This window comes from Neomonachus schauinslandi, chromosome 3 (genome assembly GCF_002201575.2).
Source record: "Neomonachus schauinslandi chromosome 3, ASM220157v2, whole genome shotgun sequence".
NCBI classification, from domain to species: Eukaryota; Metazoa; Chordata; class Mammalia; order Carnivora; family Phocidae; genus Neomonachus; species Neomonachus schauinslandi.
The window spans coordinates 139,755,551-139,779,693 of NC_058405.1; the positions used below are offsets into that span (position 1 = coordinate 139,755,551).

At 37.2% G+C, this 24,143-nt stretch overlaps 1 protein-coding gene across 1 annotated transcript in view; it reads right to left on the reverse strand.

Moving 5' to 3' along the window:
- The window catches only part of CCDC141 (coiled-coil domain containing 141), a 182,679-nt gene extending 171,876 nt beyond the window's left edge, over positions 1 to 10,803 (reverse strand). Inside the window, exons 1-2 of the mRNA XM_021703177.1 lie at positions 10,702 to 10,803; positions 8,245 to 8,367 (exon numbers count right to left, since the gene is read on the reverse strand). Coding sequence (XP_021558852.1) covers positions 8,245 to 8,367; positions 10,702 to 10,803 — 225 coding nt within the window. The remainder of the gene's footprint in view (positions 1 to 8,244; positions 8,368 to 10,701) is intronic.
- Positions 10,804 to 24,143: the final 13,340 nt, after the last annotated feature.

Here is a 24,143-nt window from a genome sequence, read left to right on the forward strand (position 1 = left end):
ACTTGAAATTACAGAAAGTAAAAGCAGCTGGTCTTTTGACGTTGGGTCTGCAAACTGTTACAGCATTATCTATGTTGTAATATTTGGGGCAAAGCAGTCCGAGAGTCTGACCAGTTTTAAGAGAATGGACACAGACCTCACTTCACAATGGGAGGAGTACCAAAGAATTTATGGCCATCTTTAATCTACCATAATTTTCCCATATACTGGGTTCTTCTAAAGTTGTCAAAAAAGTTGTCAGTATTTGCTATAACCAAGCCATGCTCTAGTCCCTACAGAAATATGGAAGATGCCTCTCTTTCTTGCCAACTCTTTGTCACTTGGTGTCCCAGGCCAGAGTAATATGGTGAGTGTCTCGTGTTTCCCATAGGCCCTTGAGCTTCTGCCAAGGAGTCAAGTCCAACCTTAACTACTGAGCCAAGACTGGGGATAATACAGTGTCCTCCCCCAATTTTTTACTGTACAGTCTCTATGCATACAAAATGTTCCACTTACAGACTTCCTTCCCCTCTAATAAATCAACCCCATCAACACTTCATTAAGTATAATCACATTCTGAACTGCTGCTTAACCTGAACTACTAACAAATTATTTGTGATATTGACAATATTAATATGCCTTAACTCCACGTCTGAGAAGCCTATTGTCATAGACTCTCTCTTAAACCAACTTCTCTTATAAAAATAATATTTTATCAGATTGTCCATGGCACTCTCCAATCTAAAGAATTTGAATTTTATTTCACTCCACACCTCCACAGTACTCACTGGAGCTGAACATTTCAGAAAAGAAATACCCCGTAGACTAGAAAAGTGCCAAGCGAGGTAGGGAAAATCACCAGGAAGTTTTACTGTTTCATAATTGTAAGAATACTTTTTTTATTTTTTAATGGAAGAAGTTCTCCATTTTCAAAAGTATAAAAGAAAAATTAATCTGCCTACTATAGCTCCTAGTAGCTCCTACCTTATTTCAGTGATTTTCTTCAAAATAATCAGTGAAAATATGACAGCTCCTTTATATGTTAGAACACTAAGACACAGATCCCTTTGAACCACCGAGAAAAAGCAATTCTTTTGTACTCTTGGTGGGAATGCAAACTGGTGCAGCCACTGTGGAAAACAGTATGGAGTTTCCTCAAAAAGTTAAAAACAGAACTACCCTATAATCCAGTAATCACACAATTAGGTATTTACCCAAAGAATACAAAAACACTAATTCAAAGGGATATATGCACCCCTATGTTTATTGTAGCATTATTTACAATAGCCAATTTATGGGAGTGCTTGGGTGATTTAGTCAGTCAAATGTCTGACTCTTGAGCTCAGCTCAGGTCTTGATCTCAGGGTCATGAGTTCAAGCCCCACATTGGGCTCCACACTGGGTGTGGAGCCTACTTTAAACAAATTAGTAAGTTAAAAAAATAGCCAACTTATGGAAAGAGCCCAAATGTCCATCAGCTGATGAATGGATAAAGAAGATGTGGTATATATATATAATGGAATATTATTCAGCCATTAAAAGAATGAAATCTTGCCATTTGCAACAACATAGATTGAACTAGAGAGTACAATGCTAAGTGAAATAAGCCAATCAGAGGGCGCCTGGGTGGCTCAGTTGGTTAAGCGACTGCCTTCGGCTCAGGTCATGATCCTGGAGTCCCGGGATCGAGTCCCGCATCGGGCTCCCTGCTCAGCAGGGGGTCTGCTTCTCCCTCTGCCCTCTTCCCTCTCGTGCTCTCTGTCTCTCATTCTCTCTCTCTCAAATAAATAAATAAAATCTTTAAAAAAAAAAAAAAAAAAAAGAAATAAGCCAATCAGAGAAAGACAAATGCCATAGGATTTCACTCTTATGTGGAAGTTAAGAAACAAAACAATTGAACAAAGAAAAAAAAAAAAAGACAAACTAAAACCAGACTCTTAACTATAGAGAACAAACAGATGGTTACCAGAGGGAAGGTTGGTGGGGGGATGGGTGAAATAGGTAATGGGGATTGGGATTACACTTATCTTGATGGGCACTGGGTAATATATGGAATTGTTGAATCACTATATTATATACCAGAAACTAATATAACACTGTATGTTAACAGCACTAGAATTAAATTTTTTTTTTAATTTTTAATATTGGAATTTGGAAGGTACAAATTAATCTTACCCCTCTCCCCTCAAGATTACAAATCAATTGAAAAATTGACATCAAGGTCAGATATGGATCAAAATAGCTGCTCTCATTACCATAAAACTGGACCAGAGGATGAGCTGATTGGTTTTCTACTTCTAGTCATTGGGACCTGCCTGTAGAAAGAGTTGGGTCTGAGGCACAGACACACATTCAGCTGCCCTAGAGGGTGAGATTGTAGCCTGCCTCTGGCAGGCAGAGATTTCCAACCAGGTCAGCAGCAGCAGAGAGAGTAAAGAACATGTAGCGCATGGGTAGACAGGGTCTGCAGTGAGAAACCTTGAGGTTGGCTTCCCCATGGCAGCTGCTTCTTTCCCTAGTCTCACCAATCAGGTAACACAGCGCCTCTCACTCCTGTAGGAAAGCAGGAGACATGGGTGAAGGCATCTGAGAGAGTAGCATTTCTAACTCAAGAGAGTCGAATTTTCTAACTTGTGGGTCTATAGGAAAATAGGGAAAGAGAGAAAATGGATTTCCTATATGAAGTAAACATTCAGGGTAAAACACTGCTATGACGCAGATAAGGTAATATAAGTTAGTCCTCTTCCAATACTATCCTAAAGGGTTCCATCACATTCTCAACATACATGCTATAAAATTTTCTCTAGTGTGGAAATATATACAATTAAGTCATACAGATTTCCTTTATACTTCATTCTTTTTTTTAAAAGATTTTATTTATTTATTTGACAGAGACAGAGACAGCAAGAGGAGGAACACAAGCAGGGGGAGCAAGGGAGGGAGAAGCAGGCTTCCCACTGAGCAGGGAGCCTGATACGGGGCTCGATCCCAGGACCCTGGGATCATGACCTGAGCCGAAGGCAGACGCCTAATGACTGAGCCACCCAGGCACCCTTTATTCTTCATTCTTAAAGGACCTTATCAGGAAAGTGAAAAGACAACCCACAGAATGGGAGAAAATGTTAGCAAATCCTACATTTGATAAGGGATTAATATCCAGAATATATAAAGAACTCCTACAACTCCACAACAAAAAACAAACAACTTGATTAAAAAGTGGGCAAAAGACTTGAATAGACATTTCTCCAAAGAAGATACACAATTGTCTAAACACATGAAAATGGGGTTAACATCATTAGTTATTAGGGAAATATAAATCAAAACCTCCATGAGATACCATTCACACACAGTAGGATGGCTATAATCAAAAACACAGAAAATAGCAAGTTTGGGCAAGGATGTAGAGAAACTAGAACACATGTATGTTGCTGGTAGGAATGTAATATGATGCAGCTGCTGTGAAAAACTTTTGGTGTTTCTTCAAAAAATTAAATATACCCAACATAACTGAAAATAGGTACTCTGATACTTGTATGCCAATGTTCATTGCAGAATTATTCATAATAGTTGAAAAGCAGAAACAACCCAAGGGTCCATCAAAGTATGAATGGATAAATAAAATGTGGTATATCCATACAATAAAGTATTAGTCATTCATAAAAAGGAATGAAGTTCTGATACATACGACAACATGGAGGAACCTTGAAAACATTATATGCTAAGTGAAATAAAGCCCACCATAAAGGACAAGTATATGAGTGAGTCCATTTATACGAAGCACCTAAAATGGACACATCTGTAGAGGCAGAAAGTAGATTTGAGGTTACCAGAGAAGGCAGGAAGAAGAGTCATTGCTTACTAGGTGCAGAGTTTATATTTGAGGTGAAGAAAAAGCTTGGGAAATAGTGGTGATAGCTGCACAACACTGTGAGTGTAATTAATGCCACAGAAATGTACACTTAAAAATGGTTGAAATTGCAAATTTTATGTTATATATATTTTACCATGAAAAAAAAAATTTTAAATGCTACACTTTTAGTGAATACTCAAGTTTATAGTAGAAAATCATGCTATTTCTTATGTAAGGCAAGTTTTTTTTTTTAAAGATTTTATTTATTTTTATTTGACACAGAGAGAGAGATAGTGAGAGAGAGAGCACAAGCAGGGGGAGCGGCAGGCAGAGGCAGAGGGAGAAGCAGGCTGCCTGCTGAGCAAGGAGCCCGATGCGGGGCTCCATCCCAGGACCCTGGGATCATGACCTGAGCCGAAGGCAGCCGCTTAACTGACTGAGCCACCCAGGCGCCCCATAAGGCAAGTTTTAATAAGACTTTTAGCTTTACTAGTAATATATTTTGACTATTTCTCATGCATTCATTTTTAGCTAAGTAAATGGAAATAGGAGAAAAATAAGTATTCCCTGAGTCAGAAATTTAGTCGGAATCAGGGAACCAATAGATTTATAAGTCAAATCAGAGGTGAAATTTAGTATTCTATACTCAAAAGGGTCATTCTTCCCTGGATGCTAATATTGTATACGTACCAACACAGGAGCCAGTGGCCGGAAGTTCGTTTGGTTTGTAAATTCCTTTGGACAATTGCAATGTCGTTAGTCACAAGACAGATGCTGAGGAGAATATCCTCAGCAACATCCTTAACGTCCTTCCAATTCCTCTTTCCTCTGAGAACCACTTAGGAATGTAATGTCAAAAGCAGCCATAGGCAAATCTTTACCTGACTTAAATCTCTCTCCCCTTTCCCAAATTTCTTCCTTCTCGTTAGAAATAATTTGAGTATGGTTTGAGAATCTAGATGCCTTTTGGGAGTTAATGCTTTTTCCACATGATTATGTTTTCACCACTGAAAATAGGGAAATTATTTTTTCTCTGGACATTCCACTGGAATTAAGTACTATACTGCTGAAAGGAAAATAATATCTTCAGGGTATAGACATTACCAACATTAGGAAAATCTCATAAAATTTCTGCTTCCAGAAATTTCTCTTTTAATCTAAATTACTAGGGTTTGAGATAATTTTCAATGGAGGCAGAACATTGCTTTTCTATCAAATTAAATATCCAAATTCCTCTGATCTATTAATTATTAACAGAACATTTATACCACTTCTTCTTTTAAAAGCAGCAGGTATATACATATATCATTGCATTTTCCCCCCAAATTTCCATTTTTAGGTGTTTGAGGGTAACTGCTTTTATCATAATTTTTCAAATGAAGAACCTGAAACCAGAGAGGCTAACTGCTATGCCCAAATTAGAGTAGACTCGGCGCTGAACCCTACACCCTCTCAAACGCCCCTTACACAGCATTTATCTTTATAATTAGAACAAATTGCAGGGCCCTGTGCATAGGAAAAGGACTGGAATGAACATTAAATATTAAATATTATTGGCTTTTTGAACTACTAATGTTCTTATCATTCAAAAAGCTCATATTAAAACTAACTTGGATCCAACAACTTTGTGCTACAGCTTAAGTTGTGCCCTCACTGACAGTGTAATAGCTAATAAATTGGTTAAATTCATGATCTATACATGATCATGTATTATTTTTTAATCTTTTTTTATTTTTTAATCTTTTTTTAAAGATTTTATTTATTTATTTGATAGAGAGAGCCAGAGAGCACAAGCAGAGGGAACAGGAGAGGGAGAGGGAAAAGCAGACTCCCTGCTGAGCAGGGACCCCCCCCCACCCCCACCCCCCGGCCACCATGACCTGAGCCGAAGGTGACTGCTTAACCAACTGAGTCACCCAGGCGCCCCACCTTTTTATTTTAAAAAGTCTTTTGTCAGCAAATCTGGAACAGACTTCAGACTCCTTGATTTCTTTTTTTTAATCAATAACATTGGAGGATGATGCTACTACTTAAAATTTCTTTGGGGGGTGGGTGGCTAAGTTGCTAGTGATAGGTGGGGTCGAGGAGGGTATGAGAGATGGACAGAAAGAGGTCATGGCTAGAGGCCTACGTGAAGCCAAAAGGCCTTTTTACCTGAGACCTCATGTTCTTAGATCCATGTACAGAGAGGGAGAATGGCTCCATGATCCCATGACACCTTATAGTAAGGTCCACAATAGATATGGAGCTTTGATCAATCTTCTCCCTTCATTTTACAGTTAAAAAGCCTGAAGTCCAGAAGGCTAGTCCATAGCCAGAAGACTGGCATAAAAGGACAACAGGACTTTACATTCTGAACCACAAGCATCTTCGGAGGATGGATCCTGTTAAATGGAAAGCCCTTTTCCTTCCCCCCGCCCCCACCCCACTGAGCTCCTGGATTGATTTAGGTATGCAAATTTAAGCATTTAAGCATAGTTGCTGTAGAGCCAAAGTGCTTTGCCTGAGACAGCATTCCCCCTGGAGTTGTGTGGCCCTGGACAGGCATAGGGTTGGGAGAAAGAGGGAGCCTGAAAGACCCATACTTCTGTGAGCTTCCGCACCACTCACATTTCATTAGTAGACCTGCAAATGCTGGCTGGGCATGAAGTGTTAGTGGAAACAGGGGAAGGGATGTAGTTTCAAGTCCAAGTTAGCTTCAGCACAAACAGTTGGCAGGTATAGAAGAAGGAGCTGGGGACACAGGAGATCATGAGAAAGTAAACCTCTAGGGATGAGCAGGAATTTTGAGGAAGTATTGGGTTTCCACAATTCATGGAATTCAGTTTATTTGTGTAGCAGCCGCAGTCAGACTTTGAGTTTTTAGCTGAATTACACTAGTTAATGGTATAATTAGTGCTAAAACATAGATCTTTTGATTCCTGGTTCAATGCTCTTTCACATCATAATGTGTTCTTTTCTTATATACAAAGGACTTCCTGGTGGCCAGGGATTTCTACTTTGAAAGACGGCCCAGAGCCCAGAGCAAGGAGCTGCCCAAACAGGAGAATAAATTCTGGATTCTAATGGCTCCCTCCTTCAGTACTAATTCTTTCTTCAACTTTCCAGTCTGATATACCCAATTACTTTTACTACTGCCCAATCAGAAAACCACTGTCCATATATATCAGATACAGTTTAGATCTGCTTCTAAATCTAGGAAGCAAGTATACAATCCAGCCTAGGATGTTCAAAGAAGCCAGTAATATTAAAGGACTAAAAACAGAGTCATTGCCGGCTGCCTAATCAAACCTCTTTGATCTTAGTGAAGCCATTCATTTACCTACAAGCGTTCTTACTCACATGGCTGGCTGCATCCCTAGGCTCTGTTCTTAGAAGGGTTTAAACTTGGGGTTTAAAGTGACTCTGCCTGTCACCGTTTTGAAATTTTTAATAATTTGATTTCTAAATTTGTGTTTTGTAAGTCAAGTCCAATGGGGCAACAGAGGAAGTGCTGGGGGATTGGTGCTTTATCTCACATGGAGCCCTGCCTCCCAGAGAGTCTCTGCTATCCTGTCTGCTCCCCTACCCTTGTTCAGTGACCTCTGCCATCTGCCCTGCTGGGGTCAGGGCACAGCTAGGGAAAGGCTGGGGTCAGGCCCACACCCTGTGACTGAGCCATGGCGGGGGCCCAGAGCCTGTGAGGGTACGCACTGGGCCAGAATGTATCCTAGGCCTGAAGAACTAGACATTAAATAGCAGATAAAATACAATGTGACAGGTCAAGAAAAAGCTTTTTCTTGCTTTTTAAACAGGAAGCCCACCTTTTTATTTTGCACTAAGCCCCACAAATTATGTAGCTGGCCCTGACTTGATACCTTATCTGGCAATCTCAAGCTAATGTTATTTTTAGATTCTGACTAAATAACCACACTTATATGGAATAATAACTCTGATTTTACTAAAATTATTATTTGGTTTCAAGAACTCTTAATATTAAACACAAAATCAGATGTTTTCAACAGTTCAACAGAGGGAAAATAAGCTTCTATATTATTCTTGCCAGCAGGTATCATTAGCAACAGAAAGTTTGGATCTGTTGTTGTGACTTGACAGTATAATGGATGAAATGGAAAAATGATAGAATTTTTTTTCACTGAGGCAGCCAGGAAAAAAAAATTAGTTATTTCTCCACAGTGGAAATATTATCACTCCATATTTTCTATCACATTAGGGGAAGTTTTTAAAAAATCTTGTTACCTCTCTTGAATGCTGGCATTTGCTCATAAATAGCTATAGAGCTTTTCCATTATCTATATGGCAGTATATTACAATGGCAATAGGCCAGTGATGTCAGAGGAATCAAGAGGAAGTATAAGAAATGGCTTTTTATTTTCTTTTTAATTTTGTATCTGCTTCACATTTTAATATCTTACCTTGAGCTTGGCCAAAAGAAGTTCATGATCATGAAGAAGTTTTTTGGTCTCATCTTGACTGCTACCAATTTCTAGAAGATTGGGCTGTGATTCAGCCAATTGAAGTTGCACCCACTTGCCACACTATAAATAAAAATGAAATAAAATGCACTTTTAGTTCCTCTTGTTTCTTCCCCTTTACCCTTCTCCTTTTTCTTCTTTCTTTCTGTCTTTCTTTTTTTCTGTTTCAGTTTTACTGTGAACATTTTATTCTTTCTATAGAGATAGGCCTTCCTGAAATTGAAATATAACAGGTTTAATATAAATCCACTCTCTGTCTTTTTTTTCACTCTTAGGGTAAATTCTTTTCTCTTGGCATACGGTATTTAAATTAAAAATTCTCAAATGAAGAACACATACAATAGATTGTGTATTATTGAATATTATAAAATTACAGAACATGTTACACAATTGTACATTCTCTCTCTCACAAAACTTAATTCCATAAAAAGAGTGAAATTGCATATAGGGGCAAATAGGCTGCAAACTTCACCAAAGGGGAAAGGTTTTATAAATGCTATTTAGGCTGATCAGTGTCTTTACATTGACCTCACTGGTTCAACTGTGAAGAATAAACAGCAGATGAGGCAACAGATTTTTATCTTACAGTAAAGTTAAAAACATAACATTTTCCAACTTTTGTTGTTGAGTAATCAATAAAGTATGTATGAAAATGTCAATAAATTTAAATGCATGTGACAACAGCTGTATGAATGCAGCCAATTTGTTTTACACACGTAGGACACTTTCACTGCTCCAAGATATAATTCACCATTGCATTTCCTGAGGAATTGCTTTTCTAAGAAGCAACAACTGATTAAGCAAGAGGAACTGCTAAAAGGCACGTGCACATGGATAAGCAAAGTGTTGAAGAGAAACGAAAAATATGTGTGGCTAGTCCAGATCATGAGTGCCCTAAGACCATTTGGAAACAAACCCATACAGATCAGACACAGACACTTCTTTAAGATGGACTTTCTACTCTGAATAGCTTGCGGTTTATTTTATTTGGGACAGCAGTAAGTTAAAGAAGCTGTGGAGGGTGGTCAGAGGGAACATTCTTAGAAACACAATCAAGTTAAAATAAGTATTTCCAGCATAATTTTAGGGTTTTTTCCCCTGCACTGTCAATTGACCTCTGATTCTCCTATAATTTATCCCATACACATTATTCCTCTTCCTGCTCTAAGAAATGTTTCCTATTTGAGGGAAAGAAAAGTTAACTTTTTTAAAACAATGAGTTTGCCTCTTTTCCCTCACTGCTGAAATTTGTAGTTACTCAAAGCATCATAAAATCACATGCAAATTATCATTTTTTGCTACTTCTGCCTCAGGCTTCTTTCCATGACCACCTACTGCCTTTGAAAGGACTCAAGGGCCAGGGAATCATCAGAGGTGCTGTTTGCATGGGGCTAAGTCTCAAGAGCATTGGGAATCACATCAGTAGGAACACTATATTCAGTGCTTCTAGAGTGAATTGTTTTGCATAGTATCAAGTGCTGCTTTCCTGTTACAACTTTTCATATTAACATAAAATTCACAGCAATTAAGTTAAATTAAACAGGCCTCAGTCCAGGCTTCTAACAAAGGTCAGAGAAGTCATTCAGCTCAGGTTTGTGAGGTCCTGAAAGTAACTGGCTGGTGAGCACCAGCTTGTTTGTCTTGTTCACTTGATTAAACACTGAATTCATGAAGTAGTGACTTGTCTAAATCCAAGCATAATGCTTCAAGGGTTTTTGCAAGACATTTCATAGGGAATAAAATCATAGATGTCTTCTTCAACCTAAAGGTATGTGGCCATCTTTGCAAATCAGCAAATTACTTGACATAAAATATGCAATAGCCCTAAGCCTCAAGTAGCTTCAACTTCCTGCTGATAAGGGCAAATTTGATGCCTGCCCTTTGCACCTTCCCTGGCAGGGTCTTCATTCCCCCAAAATGTGATAAGGATTTACTAGTGCCTTTACCATGTCAAAAGCAGTGCTGCGGAGGGCACATATCAGAGCCTCCTATTAGGTGTTCCCTGCCCTTCATCATGTTCAAAACAGTGCCAGCCCGTATCTACTGGGACCGTCCTCTTCCGTCCTCCATCACATCCACTCTCAAAAATCACAAACATTTTACAGGTCCCCTTGATTCTCCAGCCTGTGAACTTGCAGTCATGAGTACCTTGCCTTTAAAAATCAAATTGAAAGTATATGGTAGAGTTTTTTGTTTTTGTTTTAATTAAGCTGCTGTAGATGTTTTCTAACTAACTGAAAGAGAAACCATAGTAAGTTGCTTAAACTTACAAGTAAGATGTACTTGCTGTGCTATTTTCTATACGCTGAGTGTTGCTGACTATGTGGAACATTCTTTAGGATTATTAACACCCTGCAAAAAGCCAACAGCCACAGAGAAAAAGGAAAGTTGTCTTACCTTTATGACAGCTATCACGATTCTGGAGTCCCCAGCCTGAACAGCTACTGAACTAACTGTCGTCGTAGAAAACTCCACACCAGGACTTCCTTGGCTGGACATGGTACTTTAGAACCAGAATTTATACTCTGGACAGCCTCTGGACAGATGTGTGTCTGCTGGTCATTTCAGAAGGCAATCACTGGGGTTAGGTGGATTCATTCAGGGAAGGAGCTCAGCTCACACTGATTACTCTGCCAAAAGGAAAGAACAGGAGGTTAAAAATAGACAACCCCATTGAGTTTATCACGAGAGGGGAGAGAGAGAGAAGAGAATGGGAAAGAACAGCCACACCCCTGGTATGGTAACACTAAGTGCCTGATATTTTTGCCATTATCTTAAATGGGGAGGGCAGTTTCTAGCTCTCTGCCTATCAGCTGATGTTTAATAGCAAAGGGAAAAAAAATTACATCCTGACAACCCAAATTAATTTGGCCATTGAATCTATTATAGCTAGGGTGGACTTTGAAACCAGCCAATCATGGACCTGGATATCAATCTTTTCAAGATTTTCAAGTCTCCCTTATGCAAAGAAAACCCCACAAAATGTACTTTAAAAATAAGTTCTAGGGGCGCCTGGGTGGCTCAATCGTTAAGCGTCTGCCTTCGGCTCAGGTCATGATCCCAGGGTCCTGGGATCCAGCCCTGCATCGGGCTCCCTGCTCAGTGGGAAGCCTGCTTCTCCCTCTCCCACTCCCCCTGCTTGTGTTCCCTCTCTCGCTGTGTCTCTCTCTGTCAAATAAATAAATAAAATCTTTTTAAAAAAAATAATAAGTTCTAGTATGTATTTTGGAATTAAGCCACAAAATTGCTTATAATTTTAGATTAATTTGCTTTTCTAAAACTTATTGCCTTTTGTCAAGTTTATGTGGCATGGTCACATTTTCTCAGAGCTTCAGATTTCTTAGGGACATGTAAAAAATATTTTAATGAGCAATTATCGGTATCTACCATTTCAGGATTTCTTTGTGATTTACTTACTCCACTCACTAGCATTTTCAAATTCAATTATCACAACTACCAGGAAGTAATTACCTTGTTATTACCTTTTAAATGCAGCAAGAAAATGGTTTTTTTGTTTGTTTAATTAAGGGTTAACACTGTATATTTTACTGCAATTTTTTAAAAAGGATAACAATGTACTTGAAGTTTCATTTTTATTCTTCTCCACCCCCTATGCAGGAAAATTATAGACAGCTTCAAATCAGAGCCCAAGATCATCAGATTAATCCTCTTGCTAGAAACCCAGCGTGTGTCACAAGCTGTCTGTGGTATTAAACAGCAGCTGTTGGATTCCCTGTCAAAGAACAGCTGAAAATAACACTGCGGTTTAGGTCAGAGGTCAGATGCAAATACATCAGAGATACTGACTCCAAATCTGCTAGAGCCATTGGAAACTTCTGGGACAAAGCCAGAATGGAGGATAAAGCTATAAACAGAGTCAAACTAGTCCACTCACCGTTTAAACCCTTAACTCATCTCAAAAGCATGTTCAGAGTCAAGCCTAACGTTCAGAAGATTGAGTTAGCACCATTGCTTTGTTTTGCTAAGGTTCATGATAATATTCTTGAGTCAAAGAGGGCAAAGTGCTTTCACATATACTTTGGTGTTCAGCAATTATTTTTGTTTCCCAGAATATGTCACGGCTGCTCGGCAGTTATATAGCTACTACCCAGGTTTCTGGTCTCAGCACCTTCCTGCTGGCCAGCAAGAGGGAAACCATGCCTGGATCTCAGTGCCTGGGACCCACAATCTTTATCTGATGCCATGAAGGGAGAGGTTGGAGCAAGCTCAGGAGAGTAGATACCAAGAGATACCAGGATGTAGAAAATATCATAAATGGTTTCATTTCATGGCAGAGATGGAGAACCAACCTGACCTCCTTGTTGAGTTTGCCTCAGTGTCGAAGGCAAGCTCCTTCTGCTTGAGCAAATAGTTAGTCCAAACAAACCAAAACAGAAAAAAACAGTTTTCTGCTAATTGCCCTCAAGAACAAACCAAGAGTTGACGCTGTGTCACATAATATCCACACCCTAAACTAAAATGCCCAAAGGAGTATTGCTTAAATCATTGTGTACATTGCCAACCGGAACAGCAAACAGTGACCTGCACCCAAAATACACAATGCATTTTTTTACTCCAAGTTAATCTTACTGTTAGAAACTGAGTGTGTGTCTAAAAAAGAAAAAAAAGAAAGAAAGAAAGAAAAAGAAACTCAGTGTGTGTCATAGTGTCATAGTGTCATAGTTGTATATAAACCCTCAAGAGGCAAAGGGACCTCTGTCAGCAGGCTGCAAAGACGATGGCTAGGAAAAAAGTGGTTCTGTCCATAAAACCCCACTTAGGACGGATGATTGTGCAAAGGGTGTGGAGGGCAGGTTGGAATGTGTGGCACCACAGGTCCACACCAAGGAAGAGGACAGAAAATATGGTTGAAAGTCTGAGAATACCAAGGTTTAAGGGCAAAGGCAATTAGAAATATTTAAGACTTTGTTAAAAGATTAATCCAGCTCTTCAGCAGCAAAGGTAGGGCCTTCTTGTGTGCAGATGACCTTTCTCTGTTAATTAGATGGAGCAGGGCTGGGGTGTTGCGTAAAGAAACTGTTTTCTACGTTGGGAGACATGGACAATAATGCAAACTGCATACATGAATTTAAGTGATTTCAGACTAATATTTTCTAATTTAAATTCTTGGCCTTGAAACCTTTAAAAGGCTTCAGTCACTTTTTTTCTCTCCATCCCTTGCTGTCTTTTCGACTTTTTAGTCCTTTCCCCTACAGAAGTTTTGTTGTTCAGATTTCTCTATCCACATATAGCTCATTTCGAACTTTGGCCTGTGTTTCTTCATCTAGCATAATATTTAATTATAAGTTGCACTGTTAACTCTGGGAAACAATTTGGAGAATAGTTAGTATGAAATATATTGCACTAAGAAAATTGGTATATTAACTATAATTAGATGGATTTTTTTAAAAAGCTTTTTGAGATACATAATATCCACACCCTAAACCCTAAATATCCAAACCCTAAAAAGTTTGCTTATACTCCACTTCCCCTACCATCACAAAACAAAACAAAACAAAACAAAAACCAAACAAACAAACAAACAAGAAACCCCCCAAAACAAAACAAAACAAAAAACCTTACAGGCATTCTCCTATCCTTTGAAGTTTATGGAGGATCTTACAAAGGTTATTATGCCTTCTTTGTTTATCCCTCTGGGAAATGCCTGTTTTTATACCAGCTGAATTTTAGTGAAGTATCTTCCATGGGGATATATCAAAAAGCTATAACTGGATTCTGTAGAGTTGCAAATAGCACTTCTTTTCCCCAATTTTTTTTATTATGTTAAAATACATATAACATGAAATTTACCATCTTAACTATTTTTAAGTGTACAGTTCAAAGATATTAAACACATTAATTATGTTGTGCAACCATTACACCCACCTATCTTCATAACTCTTTTAACCTTGTAAAACTGAAAATCTATACCCATTAAACAATAGTTCTCCTATCCCTCCTCCCCCAGACCCCTGGCAACCACCATTCTGCTTTCTGTCTCTATGATTTTGACTATTCTAAGTATTTCATATAAATGGGATCATACAGTATTTATCTTTCTGTGACTGGCTCGTTGAACTTAACATAATGTCTTTGAGGTTCATCCATGTTGCAGCACCTGTCAGAATTTCTTTCCTTTTTAAGGTTAACTAATATTCCATTGTGTGTGTGTGTGTGTGTGTGTATACACCACATTTTGCATATCCATTCACCCATCTATGGACACTTGTACTGCTTCCATATTTTAGCTATTGTGAATAATGCTGCTATGAACACAGGTGTGCAAATTATCTGAGATCCTGCTTTTAATTCTTTTGTGTATATACCCAGAAATGGAATCATTGTATCATATGGTAATTCTATTTTTAATTTTTTGAGGAAACATCACACTGTTTTTCATGGTGGCAATAGTACATTTTGATAAAGTATAGGTAGCTAGTAGTTTGGAAACTTTATCGTGTGATTTTTTTTTTTAAGATTTTATTTATCTATTTGAGAGAGAGAGCATGAGCAGGGGGAGGAGCAGAGGGAGAGGGACAAGCAGACTCCCCACTGAGTGTGCATCTCGAGGCAGGGCTTGATCCCAGGATCCCAAGAGCAAGACTTCAAACCAAAATGAAGTCAGACTCCTAACCTACTGAGCCACCCAGGTACCCTCGTGTGATTATTTTTTAGCTCTGTCTATGGGTATGACATTAAAACAACACATTTTCTTTACTGGAGTATATGTGGGATCTGCCCATTTCTTCATAGAGAATCCCAGTTGTTTGTCTTAATCAATATTATCATTAGTTAAACTTTATAAAGACAAATTAGATAGACCTGACATTAAAAAAAAAAAAAAAAACAGAATGAGTCTATTTATCCAGGTTAAAAATTCAAGGCAAAACTTTCTCTGCTATTATTATTAGCAGTAATAATAATAGCTACCATTTAGTGATAGTTATTACATGCCAAGAACTGGGACAAGTGCTTTATACTCTATTCCATTTAATCCACATACGGCTGGAAGACTTATTTTCCTGACTTTATAAATCACACACACGCAGTGATTTACTGATACCCACCACCCCCTGTCCAAACCTTTCTGCCTGGGTTTCAAAGCTATCTATGGCCTGCCCCTCCTACCTGTTCAGTGACATATACGATTATTACCAGGCCCCAAGGATCATCCTTGGTCTCTACCTTAATTTAGTTGTTCTTTGCAGGAGTATCATCCCCTTCCTCCCTTCATCTATCTGAATTCCTCCCATCATTTAAGACCAAGATGAATTACCACTCCTTTTAAAAGTTGAAACACCTGCCTATATTCCTTTTCTCTAAAATTTGACTATTGTCAAAATTTAATATGTTTATATTACAAACTTGCTTTGTTTTCTAACTATTTCATTTCCATTAGTATTATTTCTCAACTAGATTTGAAGCTCCATATGGAAAGGAGCCATGTCTTACCATTTTGGGGGATCTTTTCAGACCACCTTGTAGGGTTATTGGAGAGATTAAAAGAGTTGCTTACGTAAAGTGCTTAGAAGAGGACCTGGTATTTACAAGTGCCATAGACAGAACACCATACTAGGCACAGAATTGATGCTTATAAATATTGGCTGACTGATTAAATCACATTATATATAGAAAAAAATACACTTTTAATACAATTCATTCAGTCAGTATTTATTCATGCAACCAATAGTTATTGAGCATTTGCTACATACCAGTCACTTACGCATTAGAAATACAGCAGTGAGTGAAACAGAGGTCTCTACCCTTGAAAAGGTAACATTCCAATGAGAAAAGACAGATTATAAGCAATAAAATAAGCAACCAACCTAAAAATACACTATGATTAAAGCTAGGGGAATAACAACCAGTAGTAGTTTAAGTAGATTGAATCACATATTTAGAATTTGCCAGAGAAATCAGGGGATATTTTCAGGGTATTTCTATGGAATACAGAGATTAACAGGAATAATAAACTTGATTATGATCACAAAACAACAACAAAATAAATCACACAATATGGCAAAGGCAATGGGGTAGGAACATGGGTTCTGAAGTCCCACTGCCTTAGTCTCTCTGTGCCTCAGTTTCCTCATTGCAAATTGGGGATAATGGGAATACCTACATCATATATGTTTTGGGGGAGGATTAAATAAGATAATATTTGTAAAACACTTAAAACAATGGTACATAGGTGGTATTCTGATAGTCATATATTATTGTTTCTGAGATGACAACAATATCTGTTAAGGGATATCCTAAATCTAGTAAGTGCCAAAAATTTTGAAATAAATTTTTAAACTTAAGGTGAATTAAAACACATGCTCAGCAACCCAAATGGATTAAATATATTAGAAAGACATAAAATATGCATTACCAGGGAGGAAATTATTTTACTATAATCAGATGGTAAAAACATTTCTGTGAGTCATCATGTCTAGAATACCATCTTTAACACTGACTTTAGCCAAAATTTTCCCTACATCCTTCTTTATATTCTTTAATACTCCTCCTGGTACTTCTAGTTTATTTTAGATTATTAGCATTCTCAATTTCCATCTATAAGTAAATGGAAATTGTTCTTTCCCCCTAAAACAGCCTCCATTCTAGCCATCAGCTCATTCTTCTAGGCATGTATTCACTTGTTCATTCGTCGAGTATGATTAAATACCTACTAAGTGTCAGACACTATTCTAGATACCAGGCACACAGCAATACACAAAGTTCATGCACTGATGGAGCTTGCCTTCTGGTGGAGGGGACAACACCACACAGGAAACAAAAAGCACATATATAATTATGTCAGAATATAGTAAGTGTTATGAAAAAAAATAAGGCAAGGTAAGGAGGAGAGAGTGAACAGGGGAAGAGGGATACTATTTTAGAAGGGAATCAGAAAAGGTGTCTCTAAGAGTAGATGAGATTTGGTTACAGACCAGAATTAAATTGAAAAGAGCAAGACAGATATCTCAGGGAAGAACATTCCAGGCATCTGCGGCAGGGCATGCTTATGTTATATTTGAAAAGCATCCAGTAGGTCAGTATAGCTGGAGCTAAGTGAGGCTTGAGAGAAAAGGACTCTGATGGAAGATGAGCGGTAGTGGTGGCAAGTTCATATAGGACTTTCTAGGTAGGTGCTTCTATATCCTGGTTTGCTTGGGGCAATCATGGTTTACATCTGTTGCCCCAGCATAATTTCTCTTAAGGGTCCTTTCACTCTCAAGAATCCCATTTGGACAATAATTTTGTGGCTACCTTGCTATTAAGCCAAAGTAAGGACTGGATTTCCTACTGAGTGAGATGGGATATTACTGCAGGTTTCATAGAAGGAAGGACATTGTTTGACTTAACATTGTTAAAAAACAAAAACAAAATTAAAAAAAACCCAAAAACAGCAACAAAAAACCTCTTCATGGAGAGGAGGCCGTAGGAGTCAAAGTGAAAGCAGGAAGTAGGAGGAACTCCATAGTACCCAACCCGCAAATAATAACACAATGCTCCTTTGGGATGATTCTTTATGGTCATCTAAGTTTCACTTCAGAAGAATAGCATATCCAAAACATCATGCTCCTTTTGACAGTTTATCTATACATGAACTTCCATAGATTTCCTTACAATTAAACAAGTTTAATGACATAAATCCCTAGCTTCTCTGTAAGACCTGGAAGAATAATTATAAACCAGCAACTTCTATATCCAGCAAATGTCCTTTCTACAAATGGTAAGGAAAATAAAACAAAACTCAGGCAAGTCCAAAGAAAACTTGGTCAAAAGATCAAAGGTGATTGTATTATTATTATTATTAAGCATAGTATACCAAAAATGATGTGCAAAATATCAATACTTATGTACATCTTTTCTTGAAAATTCTCTATATAGAGCAATGTATGACCTGGAAAACTGTCCAATATATATGTAGGCTTTAGTTAAAATGAACAGTAAATATGTGGCTATTACTGATTTGGGAAAACCTTTTTTTGAAAAAGAGAGCTGTATATAACATTTCAAGCCAGAAAATGTTAAAAAAAAAATCACTGAAAAGCTTTCTGTGCAATGTTTATTTTTTTAATTTTAAGTCACCAGATTTCCTACGCGTGTTGAGCTGTGTTCTTAGGCTCCCAATGTAGCAGGGTTCTTTCTCTGATCCAATTCCTTTTAACATAATCAAGTGTCCTAAGAGTTACCCTTCGGAACAGTGGGTGGTTATATGAGAAGATAGGAGTCTTAGTCAACTTGATTTTGGAAAATTAGATTTCTTTTGTTTTTCCTAACTACTGCTAAACTCTAGTTGAGGCTGAGAATTTCCAGCCCACAGTAATCCCCAGGGAGGCCTGAAGAGCAGAAGTCCTTCCAGCTGCTTGGGAAGCCAGCAGTGACACTGAGGGTGAGCTGTCACTTCTCCCAGCAGTAAGAATTTTTGCCAAGGAAGGAAAAATAATATAAAAATAAATAATAATATAAATAATAATATTTAAAAATATTTTAAAAAATAATATAATGTAAAACCCAAGGACATGAAAATCAAATACCCCACACAGGATGGTATTATCCATGGATTTTAAGCAGGAAGTATGTAAAGAGTTAAAAAGAAAAAAAGTTTCTTTTTAAAATATGAGGTTTTAGTAAGAAACATGAAAACATTAAGAAATTAATGTAAATATATATTACATATATAATAATATACATATGTGTGCATATATGTATATTGTGTACATATGTAAAAGTAGTGTTAACAATGGGCTTTCTCAGTTATATGGAGTGATGTTTCATAATTTGTTGGCATCGGTTAATGACAAATCCAGTTTTAATAAAATTCTACTGTAGATTATTTTTTTTAAAACTTAACTGAGTTTCTAAAAATTTATTGTATGGACTTTAAGATCTGCATCCTCACTCCAAGTGAGAATGCCTCACACCAGTGTTCACACAGAAGTCCCTTGCTATGAGAATCTCCATTTTTGTTAATACATCACTCACCCAAGTCATCGAATCCAACATGAAAGGCAATGATTGCTGAGAATGTCCGGAAGGATAAAGAAGTTAACTAACACCTGCAGGAAAAAAGATATTCATATACTTCAGCTTTTAGGAAAAACAGGAAACAAGATGAGAGAAACTCACAGAGTGGAAAATGGAAACAAAAGTAGCAGCTCATTTGTGCCACACCCCACACAACTCACACCACCCTAAGCAAACCAGTTTCCTATCACAAATTCCACACTCATAAAGGAAGGACTTCAAAAGCAAAGTCAATTTACTTTATGTAGAGTTTAGATTCTGCTTCTGGCTTGTCCCTGCCTTAAGCTCCTGCTATCAGGATGAGCCGATGGCCTCACCACAAATGTTTGCTGAGCACCTGCTGTGCATAGGCCCTGATGTCCTTAATTAGCACCATCCTCATCAAATTCCTTTAGATTTGTAAAACTTGTAACCATTGAATCTGGCTGGGCCCCTCAGGAACCTTGCACTTCTGTCATAGGAGTTGGAGAACTGAGGCAAAAGATCAGTGGCTTATTCAAGTTTATGAACCAAGTGAGTCTACAGCCCAGCCACTTCCCTCTTAGTCTCTTGCTCCAGTACCACAGAGAGTAAGTTCTTCTATCCTAATGTGAAGTCAAAAATTATCAGATGTCCGCACACTCCCTTCACTCAGCTAGTTCACACAGTTGAGCACTTCCTGGACAGAGCCCTGAGTCAGAACCTTACAGCAAGCACTCTTACAAGTCAGCAACGGACGTACAAAACTCCATCTCTGTTCCCAGTTTTCTCCATTAGAAAACTAAAGATAAAATATACACATGAAGCACTTTGACAAGAAGGCTTTTATAACATAGAAAATATACCAAGCCTAATGTCTTGGAAATGACAAAAACCCTCTTAAAGAACTTCCCAAATCAGGGGCGCCTAGGTCTGTAAGTCAGTTAAGAATCCGACTCTTGATTTTGGCTCAAGTCATGATCTGGGGGTTGTGAGATCAAGCCTAGCAAGCCTGCTTGGGATTCTCTCTCTACCTCTCACTCTGCCCCTCTCCCCCATCTCTAAAAAAAGAAGAAAAAATAAGAATTTCCCAAATCAATGTGAGCAATCACAATGCAGAATAGTTTTATACATGGATATAAATTAACAGCATCATAATAAAGCTGCTCTGGATTTGTGTCATAGTTCTTCCTACTTTTTTTTTTTTTGGTTGTTAAAATGAAATTACATTATTAAGGAATTTATATATAGAAGAATGGAAGTCAATTCTTCTAATAACATTCACTATAGGATTGTTCAGTGATTTTATAAGCATTTGTATAAATTATGCATTGATGTTCATTTTTCCTATACTTCAAACATGAAATAAAAACATCTGCTGGGGGTGCCTGGGTGGCTCAATCAGTTAAGTGTCTGTCTTTGGCTCAGGTCAGGATTCCAAAATCCTGGGATCAAGTCCCGCACTGGGGTCCCTACTCAGTCGGGAGCCTGCTTCTTCCCCTACCTGCTGCTCCCCCTGCTTGTGCTATCTCTCTCTTTCTGTCAAATAAATAAAATTTAAAAAAAAAAAAGCATCTGCTGTACAAATGTCTGCTTAAAATCTATTTCATGGGCTTTTAACTTCTCAGATTCCTAATTTCTCCATACTATACAGAGGTATGTTTAAATATAAATATTCAAAATAAGATATATGGCTTCCTTGGATTTTCATTTTTTCCATGTACTTCACTGGTATTTAAGAAAAAAAATCCATGGAGAAAGGAAATAGCTATATCTAGCATTCATTTTGAAATTTGCTGCTATGTTGAATATTCAATCTATATTTATTTTGTGATTTTATCAGATTATTATTTATATATTATTTTTATAAATACATATATATTTACAGATAATTTATATATTACATATTTTATATCTATTTCACTTATATTTTATATTTATTTATATTAATTGATATATATTTCAATATACATATATTTAATATATATAAAGTGTAGAGGCAAATAGGACCATGTTTAAACATTGAGTGACTCCCTGAATATCTGAATCCACTAATCTTCACCTTTCCACTTTTTCAATTCATATTTTAATGTAATGATTTCCAACTTTCTTTAAGCTACTACACTCTGTGGTTTAATCTGTGAAATTACTAATCCATTACTTCCCCCTTCTTGCCTATGGTATATCATAAACTAAACTGTGTTGTAATATTAATTGGGTTTTTAAAGGTGTTTAAAAAAACATTTAAATTCTTGTGAAGATCATTGAAGATACTTTGAGGCATCACAAACTTTAGACTTAGAAATATTAGTATTCCAATTTTTCAGCTTTATTGAGATATAATTGACATAGGACATTGTGTAAGTTTAAGCTGTACAATGTGTTGACTGCAGAACAATTACCACTGTAGGATTAGCTAGCATCTCCATCACACATATATAATATATATTATATTAACATTTTAATAAATATATGTATCTTTTAAATATATATATATTTAGAGTGGGAGATTGGGGGTGAGGGGCAGAGGGAGAGGGAGAGAGAGAACCCCAAGTAGTCTCCAAATGCAGAGCCTGAGGCAGGGCTTGATCTCACAACCCTGAGATCATGACCTGAACCAAAATCAAGAATTGGACGCTTAACAACTGAGCCAACCAGGCACCCCTGCAGTGAGACTATTTAAGATGTACTTCCTTAGCAACTTTCACTTATGTAATACAGTATTAACTATAATTACCATGCTGTGCATTAAATCCTGAGAACTTATCTTCTAATTGGAAGTTGTACTCCAAATTAGTTTGGAAGTTTGACCAACATCTCCCCATTACTCTGATCTCCCAGCCCCTGGTAAACACCATTCTATTCTGTTCCTATGAATTTGGCTTTTTTTAGATTCCACATGTGAAATCATACACTATTTACCTTGCTCTGACTTATTTCACTTAGCATAATGCTCTCGAGGTCCAACCATGTTCTCACAAATGGCAGGATTTCCTTCTTTTTCATGGCTAAATGATATTCCATTGTATTTATATCATTTCTTTATCCATTCTTCCATTGACAGACACTTTGGTTGTTTTCATAGCTTGGCTATTGTGAATAATGTTGCAATAAACATGGGAGTACAGACATCTCTTCAAGATTCTGTTTTCATTTCCTTTGGATATATACCCAGAAGTGGGATTGCTGGATCATATGGTGCCTCTATTTTTAATTTTTAAAGAAACCTCCATAGTGGCTGCACTGATTTGCATTCCCACCAACAGTGCACAAGGATTCTCTTTTCTCAACATCCTTGCCAACTCTTGTTATCTATTGTCTTTTTGATGACAGCCATTCTAATAGGTGTGAGGTGATATCCCATTGTTTTGATTTGCATTTCTCTTACAATTAGTAGTGGTGAACATCTCTTCATGCACCTATTATCTATCTGTATGCCTTCTTTGGAAAAAATGTCTATTCGGTTCCTCTACCTATTTTTTAAGTGGATTATTTTTTTGCTATTGAAATAGTTGTATGATTGTGCATTGTTTTTAGTTTGTTTTGGCTATATACTTTGAATATTAACCACTTTTCAGATAGATACATGCTTTACTAATATTTTTTCCCATTCTGTATGTTGTCTTTTCATTTTGTTGATTGTTTGTTGTTGTTTTCCTTGTTTTGCTGTGCAGAAGCTTTTTAAAAGTTTGATGTAGTCCCACACTACATAAAAAACTAATGATGTAGGGCGCCTGGGTGGCTCAGTTGGTTAAGCGACTGCCTTCAGCTCAGGTCATGATCCTGGAGTCCCAGGATCAAGTCCCGCATCGGGCTACCTGCTCAGCGGGGAGTCTGCTTCTCCCTCTCCCGCTCCCCCCCTCTTGTGCTCTCTCTCTCTCTCACTCTCTCTCTCAAATAAACAAAATCTTTAAAAAAAAAAAAAAATTTAAAAAAAAAAAAAAAAACTAATGATGTAATGTATGGTGATAAACAATAAAAAAACACAAAAAAATAAAAATAAAAAAATAAAAATTTGATGTAGTCCCACTTATTTTTTCTTTTGTTGCTTGTGCTTTTGCTGTCATATCCAAAAATCATTGCTAAGACCAATGTCAAGGAGCTTTTTCCCTATGCTTTCTTCTAGGAGTTTTATGGTTTCAGGCCTTATGTTTAAGTCTACAGTCAACTATGAGTTAATTTTTGTGTGTGGTGTAAGATATGGTCCAATTTCATTTTTATGCATGTGGTTATCCAGTTTTCCCAACACCATTTATTGAAAAGACTGTTTTTTCCCTGTTGAGTCTTTTTAGCTTCCTTGTTAAGTATTAGTTGACCACATAGATGGTGGTTTACTTCTGGGTCTCAAATCTGTTCCATTGGTCTATGTGTCTTATGATAGTGCCATACTGTTTTAATTACTATAGCTTTGTATGATAATTTGAAATCAGGAAGTGTGATGCTTTTTTTCCTCAGGATTGTTTTGGCTATTTGGGGTTTTTGGGGGTTATATGAATTTTAAGATTTTGTCTTTTTGTGAAAAATGCCATTGGAATTTTGATAGGGATTGTATTACATCTATAGATGACTTTGGGTAGTATGAACATTTTAACAATATTCTTCCAATCCATGAATATGGGATATCTCTCTACTTGTGTCTTCTTCAATGTCTTTCATCAAAGTCTTGTAGTTTTGAGAGTATAGATCTTTCACTTCCTTGGTTAAAATTGTTCCTGTTTTATTGTTTTTGATGCTATTATGAATGGAATTTTCTTTTTTAGATATTTTGTCATTAGTGTTTAGAAACACAACTGATTTCTGTATGTTGAGTTTATGTACTACAACTTTACTGAATTCATTGATTAGTTTTTTTTTTAAGATTTTAT